Source organism: Elgaria multicarinata, chromosome 6, assembly GCF_023053635.1.
Source record: "Elgaria multicarinata webbii isolate HBS135686 ecotype San Diego chromosome 6, rElgMul1.1.pri, whole genome shotgun sequence".
NCBI lineage: Eukaryota > Metazoa > Chordata > Lepidosauria > Squamata > Anguidae > Elgaria > Elgaria multicarinata.
The window spans coordinates 107,554,201-107,573,788 of NC_086176.1; the positions used below are offsets into that span (position 1 = coordinate 107,554,201).

Genomic DNA, 19,588 nt, shown 5'->3' on the forward strand with positions numbered 1-19,588 from the left:
CGAATCGGAGCTCCACGGCGGCGGCACCACGTAAGGCCCCCTTCCGCCCTCACCACTTACCTGCCTCCATCACGGTCTGGTGGAGGCTTCAACTGAGGCCGAGGCCTCAACAGGAAGACCAGGCCGCAGCTGCGGCCTGGTCTTCCTGTTTGAGGCCAAGGCCTCAGTTGAAGTCGCCGCCAGACTGCGATGGAGGCAGGTAAGCCCCCCTCCCCTGGCTCTGCCGCCATCGCCACATGGACTGCAGCGGTGCCAGGTAAGTCCCCCTCCCGCCACACTTACCTTTTCTTCGGAGCTCCGGATCGAGGCGAAGGATCCGCTTTGTCTTGATCCGCTTTGTTTCAATCCGCAGCTCCCCCGACCTGATACGTCTCCGCCTTTGTCAGAGGTGAATCAGGCTGTTTCGCTATCGGTTCTAAGAACCAAAGCGGAGCACAGCCCTAGTATCCAGCTCAGCCCCTACATTTTCTTATATTATTGCACTTACGCAGAGAAAAGAAAGACAGCAGACAACACTGAATTCGAAACCTAAATAGAACATGCAAGGAAACCCCTTCTAGTTCTTATTGCAGAGCTTTTAGGGACAAACTGACTCACAATTCCCGACAAATCATTCAACGTGTAGAAAAATACTTAATAAAACTGAAGTGGATAAATTTCTATCAGAGTTTTTGAGAATTTTTTTCAATAGTTTTATTAACTAGAGAAAGCATAATATTGCATCTGTCATACAGCCAATACATTTGCAACTTCTACTTGAAATTCTCTATACAAAGTCAATGCAAATAGATATATCGTTGATGGGATAAAGAGCTTAAAATAACCAAGAGGTATAAAAACAAGTTTGCCATCTTGCCCTGAGTAGAAATTTTGGAAGATACAAAAATCTGGATTCTGAGTGATGCAACGGTAAACATGATTATGAGGTTTAAGACGGCACACCAAGTTCAGTAAAACACCATTTCATGCTATCTCAACTGGCCAAGTTACTGTAGTTAAAATCATTTGGGAAAACTGATGAAGATATGTTCCTGTCATTAGGCATTTGCTATATAATTTAGCTGGCAGTTCTCCTTGTTGAATATTTCATCTTGCATTTAGATTTAGCGCCAGGTTTGAAGCCCAGCTACGTTTAGCGTATTTTAAAATAACGTGCATACCTAAGTATCTTGCATAAAAATGCCTCCGTCCGAGACATGCCCTGGTGCTGTAGCAGAGCAGAGCACTCAAATCCTCCCTTTAGAATAATCAACATGATTTTGCTCATTTGGGGTGGATTCAACTAAGGACAGGGTGAATAAACTGTGTAAGCGGAACCCCACCTCCAGGCTCTCTGAAACGCATAGGATTATTCAAGGTGACAGAATCCATGCCTCAATGAAAAATTGGGGGGCTCAATCGATCCAAGTGAGGTTTCCAAGGAGCAGACACAGCCGTGATCACGCCAAGACCACAATCAAGTTTGCTTGCTGGTGTCAGCTTCCCGCAACTACAAAAACAAGCCTGAAGGTGTGGACTTATTCAGAACTGCTGCAAGTCCACATTCTTTCTGCTGAGAGCAAGGTGGCAAAGACATTTTCTCTTTAAAACCTGGTTAAGAGATTAAGCAGAATGGAAGTAAAATATATCTTCCAGTAATAAACAAAACGGTATTTTACAACCCACCATCCTCACTCTTTAACAGCTAACAGCAGCAAGGCCTCAGTCTAGCGGCTGGGGATCTGCGATAGGCATGGTATGAAGTACTTCGTCTAGGAGCTGGAGGGCGCGATGCAGATGAATTTCAATCCAACATGGTGTCTCTTTAATGCTCTGTCTTGGGTAATCTGGTCCCCAACCTTTGACAAAACTCATTCTAAGGATGCACAAGCGCCGAAGGTCATCCACACCAATTCCAGCAGCAGCTGACAAACCTAAAACAGAAGAGAACTACATTAAACGCTCTCCATAGTTTTACAACTCAGAAACTCATTGGCTGACAACAAACCAGCTTTGAATGGTTTCTGTACGTTATCCTCCATCAACAATGCTTTTCATTAATACTTCTAGGTTTCCCCAAATATTACTTTTAAAATCCCTTTGCCAGGGCCAGAAGTATGTATCCTGGTGCATATCTATATTCTTGGAATACTTATACCAGGAAAGAGGAGCCTTTGGCCCATGGGCCTAATAAGGCCCACAGGGTTCCTCAGGTGGCCTGTCCAAGTCCACCCCCAAACACAGAGGGGAAAGCTCTTATCTCCAATTAACAGGTGATCGGAGATAAGAGCTTTTCCCTGCAGGGCCGAGGGAGGAATCTACTGAGTGATTCAGTCCTACTTCCTTCTGAGCCTTTTCCTGAAAAGGCTTGCCCTGCTTACTTGGTGCTCATGCTTACTTCTAAGTAGAAATGTTATTTGAAAGTGCTGCTGAGTGATTCAGTCCTGCTTCCTTCTGAGTCTTGTTTTACAGAGGCTTCTCTTCTTGCTTGTAAGTAGACATGATGCTCATGTTTATTTCTGAGTAGATATGCAGAGGCTTGGTATTTGGGATGAAAGCGCTGCTGAGTGATTCTTTCCTGCTTAGTTCTGGGTAGATATGCAAAGACCTGTCCTGCAGAAGACATACTTCTACTAGACATGCTACCTACTATAAATTGGTAACTATGGAATTGGGGCTTGGATTTTTCAGCCCCACCCATCACTGTAAATATTATTTAATTGATTTATAGACAGCTTGATTAGGGCCTGGTGCACATTTAACGACAACTCATCTGTTTAAAAATCAATGGGTTGCCATGCACAAGTGAGGGCCAAGTGCCTCCCACACACCCATCACTTCTGCTTTTACTACACAACCTACAATTGGCAACTTCATAGGTTGTGTAGCATGACATCCAAACCTGGACCACTGGCCTGTTTAGGGGCTAAAACAACCCAGCGGTTAACTCATAGTTTGTTGTTGTGTTAACCACTGGCCTGTTTAGCCTCTAAACAACCACAGAAGCAGTCTGGGTGTTGATATCACACTTCACAACCTATAAAGGAGCTGATTGTGGGTTGCTGAATAAAAGTAAAAGAAGTAGGCATCTGCACTCTTACCACTTGCACATGATGACCCATTGTTTTTTAAGCGCGTGACGACCCATTGTTTTTTAAACTATGTGCAAACAGGCCCTATATCTAAAATACTTCTTGAAGCAAAATGTAGCCCCCAATAGATTCTCCAAAATGAAATCTTACCCTTGGGCCAAAACCAACCCCCCACCCTTGGCTTGTACCCTCGCTAGGGAAAAACGTGCAGTAAACATGTATTAGCAACTACTCCCATTATAATCCCAAAGACCCAGGTTTTGTCAGCTAAGCTCAATTTAACAGAGTCCTGCATTCCGGGAACATTTCAACATGGATTCCTAGCACACTATTCTTCAGAATTAAAGATTTTTCACATCAGATTTTGGTAAAAAGTCCTAATGATGTTTACCAACCCCTGACTCTTTCCTGCAGAAACTCTTTTTTTAAAACATCTTCCAGCTAGAAAATCTAATCCAGTTAAAAACAGCAGGAGATACAGCTGCTTCATTTGAACTGCAGCCTCTGGTTTCCTGCTTCAAAATATTAAAAACATTTATAGAGAACGCCTGCACCCTTTGAATTCCAACGGGAAAGGAATTCTGTAAATTCTTTCACACCCAGAACGCCTGCCAACTTCACCACAAGGGCATGTCATGTTGAAGACGGACAAAACAAATTCTCTGATGAAAAAGAGGGAAGAAGTACAATGGCTCCAGTTGGACAACGCTCAAAACCATGGTTAACTATGGCTTAGCAGCATGGCATCTGAACTGACAACCCAGTTTGTAACCAGCTAACAGAATTCAGAAGCAATAGTTTAACATGGGTTCCCCAACCATGGGTTATGCGATGCCCGTGCATCTATAAACCATGGTTTGCTCATATAATTTGGAAACTCGATGAGTTTTACCCTACCCTGTGCCTGCTTACCCTACCCTGTGCCTGTTGGCATTCTCTTCCCCTCCTTATTGTTTTACTATGATTTTATTAGATTGTAAGCATATGCGGCAGGGCCTTGCTATTTACTGTTTTACTCTGTACAGCACCATGTACATTGATGGTGCTATATAAATAAATAAATAAATAAATAAATAAATAAATAAATAAAAATAATAATAATAATCATCATCATCATCATCATCTAGGCTCTCAACTACTGTTAGTACAAACCGTGAGTTGAGCTGATATGATGTTTCCATAAATTTATTTTTTCCTTGCCAAAAGGATTAAAAATATTTATTTAAAAAGGGGAAGAAGAAACAGATTATATATTTTATGCACTACTTACTGATGGCTGGAGCGATTCCCCCTACAGATCCTGGCCCAGGGATGTTTCCTGCAACTGCAGCAGCCTGAGCAGCAGCTGCAGCCTGTGCTGTAGCAGCCTGCTGTTGCATTTGACGATGACACTGGCGTAAATCAAACACCTTAAAAAGAAGCAGCATTTATTGCATTTCTAGGAGGCTACAAAAGAACACCCACCAAAACTAGAACAAAAATATATGGAACTCCATCATCTAAGGCTTCTGCTATAGGCAAACAGAGCTCTGATAATGTGTGACTCCGCAACTTAGAGAAACTTTTGTTGACTCATAGTGCAATTCTATGCATATTTACTTGGAAGTAAGTCCCACTTTGTTCAATGGGGCTTACTTTCTAGTAAGTGCATTTAGGATTGCAGCCTAAGTTTATTTCTAGAACATAAAGCTATTTATCCCTTCCCTCTTAACTTTTCTGACGCCTTTAAAGATTCAGATGTCATTGGCAGTATGAACTGTGTCATTGGCAGTATGAAAATACAATAGGGCTGTGTGTATTCTGAGGGTGAATACAATGACTAGGAATGAAGCAAGAGCTATTTAAAAGTCTGCTGTTTGGTGGGCGATTACTGCATGGACTGGCTATTGTTTGTACGCTCCTGCTCTCAAAGCAAGTGCTACTATGGGCTCACCTGCATTTATGAATGGCTCTGTACATGCAGGGGGGCGGGGTAGAGGGACTACATTCTTATGCAAACTTACATGGGAATAAGCCCCACTGAATTTATGGGACTTAATTCTAAGTAATCATGCATAGGATTTTGTGTGTTTGAAGTAAAACATGCTGGTGATTACTGCTTGGTTAGAGGCTACAGCTGTAGGCCTCCCTAAACTGTTCCACTTAAATAGCTACCGTGTGGTTCCAGGATAAGTTTCCACCCTGCGCCCACCATTTTCCTGCATATGGTAATTGATGCAGTATTTGGCAAACTGAGAATTCCGATTTTTCATTCTTTGAAGCGTTTTTGGCATTCATGGCTATTTGAAAAGCTGTATCACAAACTGGGTAGGTACACTGCATACAACCTGTCTCAGGCTCAAGGCCATATAAAGCAGCAATCTCATCTGCCACCCTTACTAAAATGATACCAAGTTCTCAGTAAACCTGAATCATACAAGCAAAGCTATTTACAGCATTGTGCAGAGTAGTTATGTGCCAATTTATTTGCCATTATTTATCCTGAGTACAAAGTTTCCATGTTTTGGGTCACAAAGTAGACAGAGTACGGTCTTTAGGAGCAGAAGGGCATGTCCAGACTAATAATGGTGGCTTCTGTGAAAAGCCACATAGATAGCTTAGGGCCCAAATTAGATGAAAACATTTATGTGAGAGAGAATTCTTATGAAATGGCCAAGTACCAATATAAACAGGATATGGACGCTGGTCTGAGAACCCAGCCTCACAAAATCGGAGGCTGTTGGGGAGCGGGCAGCCTAGCGAGATAGCCTATGTCTACAGGACACCATTTCTTCTCTTTTTCTTTTAAATATATTTACACTTCTAATAAGAAGTGAGCCACAGTGGGTTCAATGGGACTTATCTCCGGGTAAGTAAGTTAAATGACTACAGCTTTTAGACACAATTCTATTTTTGTGTCAGAGCACTCAAACGTTTTCAAAGCTAGTCAGAAGGGCAGAAATGAGGATGGAGCAGCATTTGCCATTCTTCCTCCATATTTTTTTTTAAAAAAAATTGTCTCCCATTGCAAGCAGTGGGAGGGAAATCATTTAGAGCAGCTCCAGGCTGGTCTAAACGTTTCCCCATGTTGGAGGTATGGTTGGGGTTGCAATGGATCCTTCGAATCCAGAACTTCCTCTGTTCCACCATGTTTGATCCTCCCCAATGTCAGAGGTGAGGGGTGCAGGTCTTTCTGCAGAAGAAAAGAGGGGGGGCTCTGTCTTTGACCTTGGAGGGGGAATTTGGATCTATCCTATGGCCCCGGGATAGATAAACTCCGTGGGATTGCCCTGTTCAAGAGGTTTATCCATATACAACCGACCTTTCCTCAAGAGTTATTCTGCTCTAAGAGTGATAATTATTTTGGAGCCACTGCTTGAAGCAGTACCTTACAGAGAGAATGAACAGGTCTGATTTTTGCTCCTGCGTGCAGCCACAAACCCAAATGGAATCATCTCTCCTTCCCTCTCCGTTTTCATTGGAAATATGAAACACAATTAAATCATTTGTGCTAACAGCTGAAGACTTGCCAAGAAAGGCTTCTAGAAATATACATTTATATACATTTAATATTTGTGAACTGTTCATTTGCTAAATGATTCCCTCTCAGTTTTTTAGATGCATATTTGCTGTCACCTCGCATGCACATTCACACAAACCTTTATATATGCACTTGGATAAATTTTGTGAACTGCATCGCCTGGCGCACGTCCTGCTTCTCGATCTAGATAGTAACTCTGAACAAAGACTGCATGGTCACTGAGGCACCGAACCCAGACGTCACCTTCACCTTTACACTCCAGCTGCACACCTTTACCTATATGCAACCTAGGGGAGGGGATAAGAACACTCCAATTAATGCAATAAAAAGGGGGGAACCTAGTGATTGGTGAGTCAGCTCAATTAGGAATCAGCTCAGTATTTACGAGTTCTTAAGCTCACAGATGGAGAACTCACAGCCCTTGGTCACTCTCCGTGTGATCCTCCAAAGCCCTGGGCAACCCCACCCACTTTCTACTGCAGCTTTTTGAGCAGCTATCAGCTAGGTAGTGAGGAAGACTGCTGTTCCTATGCAGCAATTTTGATCAGGATCGCCCGGGGGGGGGGGCGATGCGGGGGGCTGGCAAAGAGATGCTTTAACTTTGGCCAGCTTCCAGCAATCCAGATACAGAGATCACTGTTTCCCCAACGCTAATAGTTTGAACTCCTTCCACCCTCAATGATCCCATTCCCTAATCTCAGCAGGCAGGAAGGTTTAAACCTCCCCATCCTGTGAGTGGAGATGTAGGTCGTTAGGGCCAAGAGAGTGAGAGACTGTGTGCAGGCCCTGACTCACCACGCTGCACCACATGTGGCTCTCCAAGCCTGAAAGGTTGCCCACCACTGTCTTAGACAAATAAGGGGGGAAGAATGCTTTTTCCTGCCCAGAGAGCCTCACCTATTGAGCAGCTTAAACATGTAATAAATTGATATTAATAAATAAATCCATTTCAGCTGCTGCTCAGGATGTCATCTTTCTTTTGTCCTGGTTCTGGACATATATCACAGTTCAGACACCAGTGCAAAAGCCTCCTGAAGATGATAAGGCAAGCTCATGAAAGCCTCTGAGCCTTGGGGACAAGGAAACTGCAAGTTGTGCACCTCTCTGACCAACTCCCCACCCCAAATAAGATGCAGCTTAGGCAATCTGTAAGCCCTTACAACGGTAGTAAAACATCTAATCTGAATTTAACACAAAGGTATGGGAGGAAAGCTCAGCAGGAAAACAAATCAGCAATTGTATTTAAAGGAGCATGTTTATGCCCGGTTCTCTGCTTGCCTCATGAGAACTCTGAAGTGATGTAACGAAGAATTATAGCTTTTGGTATCACCATAACGTTAAAAAGTCAACAAAATAATGGCAAGGGAGAGAGAAAGAAAGGTTCTTTCTAAGCTGCAGCTCATTTGGTTTGGGGACTGTCCTTGTGTTTGGTCAGACAAATGCACAGCTCACAGTTCCTTCCTTGCCACAGCTCAAGAGCTTTCCTGACTTACCCACACGCCCCTGGAGCCTTAAAAAACACCATTTGGAGGTACTTGCTCAGCTCTGTTTGAGCTGTGATTATTGGGAGAATAATAAGTCAGACTACAAACACAGAGAGAATTTTGGTCTGAATTTCCCCTCATCTAGCATGCTTTTCCATAAGCTGATTCGTACACATATGAGCAGAATCTTGTTTTCTGGTCCACGACAGCAAAGAACAATTGGGGGAGGTGATGCTCAGTATACCTGAGCATCAGAAGCTGGGTAAGTCTGTATTATGGGTAAGCATGAACTTTGACAATATCGCTACAAAAAGTACATGCATTTTTTCCACACACACACAAATTTGCAATGAGGGTGGATGGATTGTAAATACATTCAGAAACAATGGAAGTTGGTGCCATAGCATTCAAAATATCCTTCCTCTAAATTGTTTGTCATAAGCCACACAAAGGCAAGGAAAAGTCTATATATCACTGCAAATACATGAGGTCTACTGTTACCCATAGCTCAATTCAGGGCTCCAATAAGTAAGCAACACATGGAAAGATTTTGTTCTTGAGTGGACAAAATCTACCCATGTGTTACCCCAAACTCAAACCCAGGCCAGCTGTGACATCACGTTAAAGAGGATGGAAGCTGCCACAGAAATGTCTGTTTCGTTTTAATGGAGGGGTGAACGGGGAAGCAATTATCAATATAGCATTTAGCCCTTCTGTTAGAAGAGACGGAAGAGCAGCCACCATCACGTATGAAGTTGTCCATGTCATCTGAGGTGTAACCATTAGGAAAAAAGAGACTAGGAAATAATGAAATGGTACCCTTTACTGAAAGGTTGCCTGTGTGTGGTTCTGAGCAGACGTATCCTAGAGCCATATAGCCCATATTCCACTGTACATAGGAGCCCTGCTAACAGGCAGCTTCTGTGAATTCTACCAAGCATGTATCTATTTTAATTTAATAATGGATTCAGCATATGTTCACAGTGCTTGAAACAGCCTCATCCTCCAAAATGCTTTGTTGACAGTTTTGCATACATTACAAGGCAACAAATCAGCAGTAACAAGAAATAAAACCTCAAAGGTACACAAGAAATATATTTTATTTATGCCACTGTGTTTCAAGTAAATCTGTTCTTCTTCCTTCTGTATTGACTCAGAAGGCTGCCTTTTAAACTAGTGCCCCTGAAGAAGAGTCATCAAATTGAAGCAGAGTTGAACTTAATGAAACATATTTCTAGTGCATCTTTGTGGTTTCCTCCTGCACAGAAGTCAGGAGTAGAGAAGGTTGGATCAAGAACTTGTTATTACTAAGAGTTATTTTGTTGACATACTGTACTTATCACACATGCATAAGCAAGACATGAATTGCTTGAAGATTGGCAGCTGAATGTGAGAAGAACTGGTTTTGAAGTTAATGCTCTTCCACTTATTCCTATACTTCGCAAACCTTTCTTTTTGAAACACAGTTGGGTGTCTGGCCTAATCAAAATAAACACAATTGGACGCAAAAAAATCCCACCTACCAAAAAACTTCAGGCTTTTCATTAAATTGAGAGAATTATTTGGAATTATTTTAGTTCTGTCTAATTTGTATTCCTTTTTGTACTGCAGAGAAATAAGTTAGGTCACAAGGAAGGGTCCCTGTAGCCCTTTCTTTGCTTCTACTCCAAAACATGAAGTATATTGATTAACTGTAAAAACAAATACTTTTAATCAATGCTGTTCTGGTACTTCAAATCACTAGTGGTCAGTATCTGTGCAGCCCTTTCCTCAAGAGCATCACTTCATGCTGCGTGACCAGCAGCTATCAGCATTCAATTGCTTTGAAAGGTGCCCACTGAACTGACTGGGATAAAAGTCTGCTTAGGATAGATGATCCATAGGAGTAAGCTACACATCCCTTTAAGTTATCGCATGTTGGTTGCAGTTATCATAACAGAAATGGCTGTGTGAAATAGGCTCTGCTTTTGAACTTAACTGCCAGTGCATTCACAAATTGTCTGGGTAGGCTGCATCTTCTGGAGAACTTTCTCTCAAATGTACTTATCTGTTCTTTAAAATCTGGTGGAAAGGCTGTGCTCCAGGTCCTCCCCTTTTGCCAGGTAAGATCTACAAGTGCTTTCAGTTTGTTTCCAGCCACAATTCAAAGTGTTGGTTATGACCCATAAAGTCCTATTTGGCCATATTCTGAAAGGCCATATTCTCCCTTAAGAGCCTGCCCATACTATGAGATCTTCAGGGGAGGCCCTTCTCTCGGTCCCACCACCATCACAGGCACGCCTGGTGGGAACGTGGGAGAGGGCCTTCTCAGTGGCTGCCCCGGGGCTCTGGAACTCCCTCCCAGGGAAGCTAGACTGGCTCCCTCCCTGGTGTGTTTCCGGAGGCAGGCTAAAACTTTCTTGTTCTGGCTGGCCTTTAGGGAGTAGTCTGGGCCGCTGTTTATGTGTTGTTTATATATTGGATTTTTTTAAAAAAATACTTGTGTTTTAGATGTTTTTAATGTTTTATATTGTAGTATGTTTAAAAAATAATGATTTTTGTATATATCTGTTTTCATAGAATCATAGAATCATAGAATAGCAGAGTTGGAAGGGGCCTACAAGGCCATCGAGTCCAACCCCCTGCTCAATGCAGGAATCCACCCTAAAGCATTCCTGACAGAGGGTTGTCCAGCTGCCTCTTGAAGGACTCTAGTGTGGGAGAGCCCACAACCTCCCTAGGTAACTGATTCCACCGTTGCACTGCTCTAACAGTCAGGAAGTTTTTCCTGATGTCCAGCTGGAATCTGGCTTCCTTTAACTTGAGCCCATTATTCCGTGTCCTGCACTCTGGGAGGATCGAGAAGAGATCCTGGCCCTCCTCTGTGCTATCATGAAGAGTGCTATCATGTCTCCCCTCCATCTTCTCTTCTCCAGGCTAAACATGCCCAGTTCTTTCAGTCTCTCTTCATAGGGCTTTGTTTCTAGACCTCTGATCATCCTGGTTGCCCTCTTCTGAACACGCTCCAGCTCGTCTGCATCCTTCTTGAATTGTGGAGCCCAGAACTGGACGCAATACTCTAGATGAGGCCTAACCAGGGCCGAATAGAGAGGAACCAGTACCTCACGTGATTTGGAAGCTATACAGTTTTAACTGTACATGTTTTAATTTGTAAAGCTGCCTTGAGTCGCTGTAATGGGAAAAAGGTGGGATATAAATATGATGATGATGACGATGTGGTGGTGGTGCCACCAAAATTTTCAAACAGACTCTCCAGAAAGACCCATCACACTACATCAACTACCAAGCTTCTGATGGCAGGTGAAGATATTTTTGTTCTCTAAGGTTTTTAAAGTTCTGCATGTGTAGTACAGAAAGCATAGGTGGGCAACTGCCAGAGGTTTAGGGGGCATTTTACCACACCAGCCCCCACAGGCCCCCCATAGGCTGCACTAGGAGTAACAACAACAACAAAATGGGAATGGCTTGTTCACCACCAAAATTCAGCAGCAAACTGCTTGGTAGCTCTCAGTAGTGCTAAAAGGGTTCAATTTAGCTTGTTTGCAAATTAAATTTTTACCCTTTTAGTGCTCTGCTCCAGCTGCAGATTGCTAAACTGGACAAGCACTCTGTTTTGTTTCTGTTCTTTTCAGGGCACGGCAAAGGCCTACCTTGCCAACTTTGGTAGAGAGAATAGGTTTCACACCACAAGAGAAGCACGCTATGGTTTCTACCATTGGCAAGGGAACCTAGGACCACTAGGAGGCTGCACCCCCTGCTTCACAGGAAGAACATCAAGTCAAGGGAGAGACCAAACAGTCCCATCCGTCAGCAAGAGGAGGAGCAGTTGCTGGGAGCTCGCTTCCGCCTCCCTGCCAGAAAAAAAGATTTGGCTCCAGCTAACAGTTGCCCTGGGACTGAAGAAGTAAGGGGAAAGTATGCTCTGGCCCCAGTAATCTGCCGAAGGAACAAGAGCCACCAATTGCTATTCAAGCAAGAACACCACCAGCGAGGGAGTATTAGCCGGCATTTAAATGCCCGCTCACAGCTCCCTATCTTACACTAACCTCCCTCCCCTTCCCCTGAGTATCCTGTCTTTTTAGTTTGCAAGCCTGATGGATAGGGCCTGTCTGCCTTTTTATTATTGATATAAGCTACATTGAGAGACAATAATAGTAAAAAAAAAAATAGAATAAAAATGCGGTAAATAAATACTGTGGATTGTTCTGTACTATATTTTGTACACTCATTTGGGGCATTTTAATGGAGGGATGGTTATTTATAAACCAACACAAACACAAAAATCCAAACAAATTAACCTGAGATGTATATGTCTAAAGAGGAGCAGAATGTCCAGGAAAGGTAAATGTTATAAATAGACATTAAAACCTACTACATGAGCAACTCAAAACAACACAAGAATCAGGTGCTCATTTTTCCAGAACCCACAAAACATACCTTGCTCTCTCAATGGCTTCTGTTCTATGAACGTTGGAGAGCTGACCAAGGCAAAAGCGGTCACCACCTGAAGGGTCCACGTATCCGTCGACCGTAACAATTGGACAGCTCGAAGGGACTTTGAATGTTTCACCAACTTGCACATCCATCTCAAAATAGGCAATCGAGCACCAGTACTCTGGAGCTGAAGATGGAGGGTAGGGAGCGAGGGTGAAGAAAGAGAGAACTTAATGAAGAGCACAGCAAGAACAGGCACCAAAGGGCACAGGGAATCGCTTCCTAAATTGGAGTTGCTCAAGCTTCTGCGAGCCTCATTATGTGTTCTTCAAAATAGTGTATCATTCAACTTTGTCTTGAGGTTTTCAAAGCTTTAATCATTTCTTTCTCTCCCCCACCCCTTCTGCTCCAGCTGTCCCACCACCACCCCTTGCCACACTTAGCCTTAAACCAATGGAATCTGGGAGGATGCAGCACATGGCAAGGGGAGGATTAACCCTCGATTTTGGAGTTTTGTCCTGTTGTATTAATTACAGATTTGTGTAAGTTGCTTTGAGACTCCTTTTTTGACATGGGGAACGATGCATAAATTAAAGAAATATAATAACACTATAACAACAGTAATAATATGCACTTACCAGGATGATTTGATATAGGAGGTTGGAATGCAAGTTCATTATGAACTGGCCCTTTAAACAATAAAAAAATAAAGTTGTGTTGTTTATCCACTGCCCTCACAAGTGCTAGCATTCTCTAAAGTCAAATTACCACTAAGCATTTGGCTTTAATAGTCAAGCGACACAAGAGAAATTAGGAATTTGTGTTTGCCTCATGCACACGGCAGCCTTTACAAATAAACTCAAGATTCCATATGAAGAACGGCCAAATATTTAAAGCAGAACGAACTTGTGGAATAGTCCCCTAACCATTCCTCTAGGAGTTATTTCTACAGAGGATTTACAGCTTCCTAAACAGAAGAATAAGGTATGGGCAATCCTACTTGGTAAAAAACACTCGGATCTTATTTTCATGACCCTTCCTCAGAAGCTCAGAATGCCTTACCTGAAGTTAAAACATTTCGCACCCTGTGGAGTAAGTTGGGGTAACAGACAGTAACTTGCCCAAGACCAGTCAAGGAGCTTCATAGCTGAACAAGTATTTGAGACTCAATTTCCTTAGTCTAATCCAATGTTCTATCCATTACACCACACTCGCTCTCCTACAACCATAATATTACTGCACAAAATATATTATCTAAGTGGCAATAGAAAGATGCTTACAATAATGTCCAGGATGGGGCATAGGCGGGTGATGTTGAAGGTGTCCGTTCTGATGGTGTGGGATGGTAGGTGTGTAGGCTGCAGGTCGATTCCCAGTCCAAGTTGTTGTGCTATCTTTAAAAAAAAAAAAAAGGAGAAAGGTCTGACTAATTTGATTTAGATAGTATTTTTGCTACTTCAGTAAAGGAAGGGGGGGAAACAAGCACCCTAAACACTTACATAGGACGTAGAATGTTAAAACAACACAGGGTCCTGTGTCACTTTAAAGACTAACATATTTATTTTGGCATCCGCTTTCGTGGACACTGTCCACTTCATCAGTGTCCATGAAAGCTTATGCCAGAATCAACATGTTAGTCTTTAAGGTACCACAAGGCTCTTTGTTGTTTTTGCTGCAACAGACTAACATGGCTACCTCTATGGAAATAAACAAGGGTTGTTCACTTACTGTGGTGGTAAGTAGCTGGCTGAGCCGTAAAGCCGTTCTGCTGTGTCCCTGGCTGAGGCCCTGAAGCAATCTGTAAGAGTCCATCACTGTGGCTACCTGGCAACATACTGGTAGGTTGACCTGGCAAAATGTACAACATTTCATAGCTGCTTTAAAAAAAAATGAACGACCACTTTGTTTGAAGAATGAAGCATCACAACTCTGCAGCTTGTGTAGGGGGAGGACAGAGCTCTATTTTGTTAGACTACTATGATTTTGGCACAGTCACAAAAACCACAATTTAAAATATAGTAGCCAGTTTCATTAATAAAATGGCTGCTTAGTGCTAAGTAACTTAAAAATGGAATTGCCTTATATACCTGGAACATGTGAGACACAAACTGGTGCAAGATAGTGTAGACTGTGTTGCGACTGGGCCAAGAAACAGAGTTCTAGCCCACCTATTAGGTAGGATAGAAGGCTGAGGAACAAATCAGATCAGTGCAAAGGACCAGCAGAAGAGCTGTCTACTTTTCCCCTATGCTGCTTGTTTTGGCACCCTGAGTAACACAGTGGAACTTGTTTGCTCCCTGTTCTTTTGATTAGCTTGTGCCTAGACTACAGTCAGCAAAAACACTGCTTGGCAATTGTATTTGGAGATACATGGACATTTTTCTGACCTAGGGAGGTCTTTAATAACAGTCTTAAAAGCCTTAGAATTAACCTTCTCACCCTCTTGCTTGGTGGTAGAAACTTCTGGTGAACACCCTTGTCTAACTTGCAAGTAGGTAATCAGATGAGTACTGCAAACCATTACAGACCCACTAGCAAGCCACTAAAGTACTGCTCACTCTTCTAGGTTCTGTACTTACTTCAGAATACTGTACACACTTCAAAAGTTCTTTTTACCGTTAATCAGGTATTCTGTACCTGAATAAGGCAAACACATGACAGGAGGGAGCACGCTAGCCCTTCCCCTCTCCTTCATCATGTCTGTTGCCCTTTATTCGTGGAGGGAAACTGTCTGAGGAGGACAGCCTCCTCTACCTGTGAAGACTCTCCATAGGAGCCAGTGTTTTGACTTGCGTGGAAAGCCTTCGTGGATAGAGGAGGCTCTCCTCTTCAGACACCTGCCCTCCAGGAGTACAGGGCGAAGGATGCGACGAGGGAGAGGGGCAGGGCTCCCTGTTGTCATATGTTTGCTCTAGTCAGGTAAAAAACAACTGAACAGGGCTTCTGTAACCATAAGAACTAGAACTGACTTTAAAATCGGAAGCAAAAGTGTGCAATCCATACTAGATCCCATATCTGCATAAACAAAACTGAAGACTCACATAATATACACAGGCATGTGTGCATATTACTTTTCATCATCTTTCCTTTGCTTTTAAATTTGTATATTTAGATTTCTTTAGAGAAATCATTTGCACAATACTGGGAAACAAATGAAAACAACATTCATCACCTGCATTACTATTCAGCTTAAATGTTCTTTAAGAAGCACACATCGTATAATTTACTGCCGCTTTCTCCACTGATTAAGTTAACAGTAAAATTAATAATGAAATGGAGCAGAATATCAAACTAATGGTTGAATCAATCGAAGGTTTCTCACATTTCCTCCCTTCTTCATCATTGAACTACCTTACTACTCCATTTCTAGTCTTTCCACTTGATACATTCGTTCATTTTTTGCTGAGTAATTTTAAAAGAAGTTGAAAAAAGGGTTGTAATATTTCAAATGGTCAGAGTTATCTTACTTGTGGAAGCAACAGGAATGTTGGGAAAGTTGGTGGTGCTGGTGGTACTAGACTCTGAAGGAGCTAACATGGCTGGGGTGCTGTAAGATTCAGAAGATGCCCTGTTACTTGGTGGATGTTGGATAGTCTGAACAGAATGGCCTTCAGCGGTTGACAGTGATGGCTGCCCCTCAAATTCATGTACATATTCATCTTTCACCAACATACTTGAGGGTGCTGTGATAAAATAAAAGGCCTAAGTTAGAGGAGATTATTAAGATAACAAATATGCTGAAAACTTCCCTGTTTTCTTCTAACCCTCAGAAGGAAAATGAAAGATTGTTTACTTCATCTACAAACCACAGAAAAAGAAGCAATCTTATTAAATTACAAGGAGACAAATTTGGATAAATGAACTGGGCAAAGGCTTTTAATTGTAAGGGCAGATCTGTAATTAAATAAGCTGCTTCAGGGGGTCTTCAAAATAAGGTTGGATAGACACTCATCAGAGATGCTTTATTATAGGCTATTCAGCTTTAAGAAGAATAGATCATGTGATTCACAGATCCTTTCCAAATCAGATTCTACGATTTCACTATTTCCCTAACTATGCCTATTCAGTCCATTTTGCGGGACCTCCTGATCACATTAATCCTTCCCACACTGATGGTCCTAGAATTACATTTGAAGTCTCTGGTGCCCATTTGGAACCCTGGATGTTTCAACTGTTCTGGAGCATCAAGAGCATGTTAAGAAACTAACATTCAAAGATCACATAGGCATATATTTTTTAGAATATCTAGCAATGACACATGCACAATTATCCATGGATGCAGATTTGGATGAGCAAAATGATCCCGTGATAAAGAAGCAACCTATGGAATGTTAAGTATATGAAAAGAAATACTTGCTTAGTCATTAAAATTGTGTGTGTATGGCTATCTCAGGGTTAAACAGAGAAAGTCTATCTGTGGGCAATTACCTTGAGATAGAGGCTGTTCTGGGAACCTTGCCAAGATTCTAAGTTAGCCTCATCACAGCTGTATGTAATGTAGATAAGAATTGTGTAAGATGTGTATATAGTTTCTCACTTGTGTAAAATGGAACTGATCACTGCTCTCTGATCACTGCTCTCTGTGTATGCCTCAGTGTGCTGATCTGAACTGATCTGAATTGAACTGCACAGAAGCCTGAAGGAAATAAACCAGCTCTGCTGTGTAAGACCTGCGTGATGTGTGTTTGTTTCTGAGCACAAACAGAGTTCCAGAGAGAGAAAAGTTCTGGCACAATAACCCAACAAAGGTTATGGGCCCAGTCCAGTCCAGGAAGCCTACGCCAGCCTAACCCAGGCAGAAGAACCAGAACTTGGTGGGAAAGGTGCAGTATCAGAACCAGAACCAGGAGTCTGCTAAAACAGAAAACTGTTGATGAAGGAAGACATCAAGCTAAAGCCAGTGCTGCAAAGTGAGGAAAAATCTCAGTCGGCTGACTCTGAGGAGGACTCTGAGCAGAAGGACGGTGAGATACCAATTCCTAAAGCAGAGGAAATGGCAGGAGCTAATATGTCTGGTTTGCATCAATTGTTAGAAAAGCTGAATGACTCTAACTATGCATTATGGTCTTATAAAATGCAAATGTATCTGATTCAGGCTGAACTGTGGTATGTAGTCACAGAGGATCCACCAGATAGAGCAGATCCACAGAATGCTAAATGGTTTAAGGACGATGCAAAAGCAATGGCAGTTATTGCATTAGCTGTGGAAGACTCTCAAATTTCCTTCATTCAGTTTTTGAATACATCAAAAGAGTGCTGGAATGCGCTACAAGCTGTATATCAAAGAGAAACAGCGGGCAGTAAAATAATTCTAACCCGGAAGCTGTATGGAATGAAGCTGAAATCAGGGGAGTCTATGTCAAACCATTTGAAAAGCATGAGAGAAATCTTCAATCAACTCAGGGCACGAGGGATGGAGTTTACAACTATACACCAAGTCTATGTGATTTTGTCAAGTCTTGATTCATCGTACGACGCGGTTGTCACCATGATGGAAAGTCAAGAGGAGAAAAATTTAACCCTTGAGTATGTAGCTGGAAAACTACTGGAAACCTATGAAAGAAGACAAGCTTCAAAACAACAGAGCCTTAAACTTCCTGTGGCTGAATTTCAACAAAGCCATAAATCTTCTGACGTGGTGGCTGCATTAAAGGCAAGGAAATGCTTTAATTGTGGTTCCACAGAACACTTAAGGCGGGATTGCAACAAGAAGAAGAAAAAGCAGTCGACAGCAAAGTGGAGAGAAGAAAACAACATGAATGAAGCTGAATCAACAAAGAAGTGTCTTCTAGCAAGAGTCAAAGAAACAATGAATCCTTGGTTTTTGGACTCTGGGGCTTCAATAAGTATGGCAAAAGACAAACTTTCATTTGTAACCTTGGAAACTTCTACTTCAGAGCAAAAGTGTGTTACCCTTGCAAATGGAACAAAAATCCAGATTTGTGGTGTGGGTAATGTATATTTTGATTGTCTGGGAGTTGAACTACAAAGTGTTTTATATGTACCAGAATTAGAAACAAACCTTCTAAGTGTGTTTCAGTTAACAGAAATGGGGTATGAAGTTTGTTTTACTGAAGAAAATTGTACTATAAAACAGGGAAACAAGGTGTGTGTGCAGGGAATAATGAAAGATTCTTTGTATGTGATTAATACTTGTACAAAAAATGAAGTTGTAGCCAGCAAAGTCACAACAAAAACAATAGCCAATTGCAAACCACACCAAGAGTGTATCCATTTAACTCATAAAAGGTTTGGTCATGCTAACTATAAAATAATTTCTAAGATTCCAGAATTGTGTGAAGGGGTGAAAATCAAACCATGTTCTAACTATGTAGAATGTAATGTATGCAGTGAAACCAAGTGTCATAAGTCAAACATTCCAAAACATAGTGAGAGAACAACAAAAAGAATTTTTGAATTAATACATGCAGATCTTGCAGGTCCTTTTGAGACAAGTCAAGGAGGAAACAGATTTTTCTTGTCTATTGTTGATGATTACAGTAGATTTGGATTTGTGTATGTGTTAAAACAGAAGAGTGAAACTTTTGGAAAGTTTAAAGCCTTTGTTAAGTGGAGTAAAAATAGATTTAAAGAACCTATAGCTAATCTAAGAACGGACCGGGGAGGTGAATTTCTTAGCAACCAATTTAAAAAATTCCTCAGTGATGAGGGTATACAACATGACCTTACTGCTCCATATTCACCATTTCAAAATGGAGTTGCAGAAAGAAAAAACAGAATCTTGCAGAACATGTTAAGAGCTCTATTGAGAGAGTCAGGATTGTCTAATCTGTTCTGGGCAGAAGCTTTGTCCACCTCAAATTATTTGTTAAACAGGCTTTACCACTCTGTACATGAAAAAACTCCATATGAAATGTTTTACAAAAGAAAACCTAGAGTGTCACATATACGGGTTTTTGGAAGTAAATGTTTTGCTCATGTTCAGAAAGAAAACAGACCAGGAAAACTAGCTCAAAGAGGTTTGGAATGTAAACTGTTGGGATATGATACACAAACAAAAGGCTATCGTTTGTGGTCTCCATATCACAAAAGTGTAATTGTGAGCAGAGATGTAGTTT

General features: G+C 41.8%; 1 protein-coding gene across 2 annotated transcripts in view; it reads right to left on the bottom strand.

Moving 5' to 3' along the window:
* Window positions 1–693: 693 nt before the first annotated feature.
* SMAD4 (SMAD family member 4) overlaps window positions 694–19,588 on the bottom strand; it is a 42,477-nt gene continuing 23,582 nt past the window's right edge. The window contains exons 5-12 of one of the 2 annotated variants that reach the window (XM_063128249.1): window positions 15,977–16,192; window positions 14,238–14,357; window positions 13,790–13,903; window positions 13,148–13,198; window positions 12,513–12,696; window positions 6,710–6,878; window positions 4,342–4,480; window positions 695–1,913 (exon numbers count right to left, since the gene is read on the bottom strand). In XM_063128249.1, the coding sequence (XP_062984319.1) occupies window positions 1,702–1,913; window positions 4,342–4,480; window positions 6,710–6,878; window positions 12,513–12,696; window positions 13,148–13,198; window positions 13,790–13,903; window positions 14,238–14,357; window positions 15,977–16,192 (1,205 nt within the window). In that variant the 3' untranslated portion in view covers window positions 695–1,701. Of the gene's footprint in view, window positions 1,914–4,341; window positions 4,481–6,709; window positions 6,879–12,512; window positions 12,697–13,147; window positions 13,199–13,789; window positions 13,904–14,237; window positions 14,358–15,976; window positions 16,193–19,588 lie in introns of both variants that reach the window. The other variant, XM_063128250.1, reaches the window with a different exon arrangement.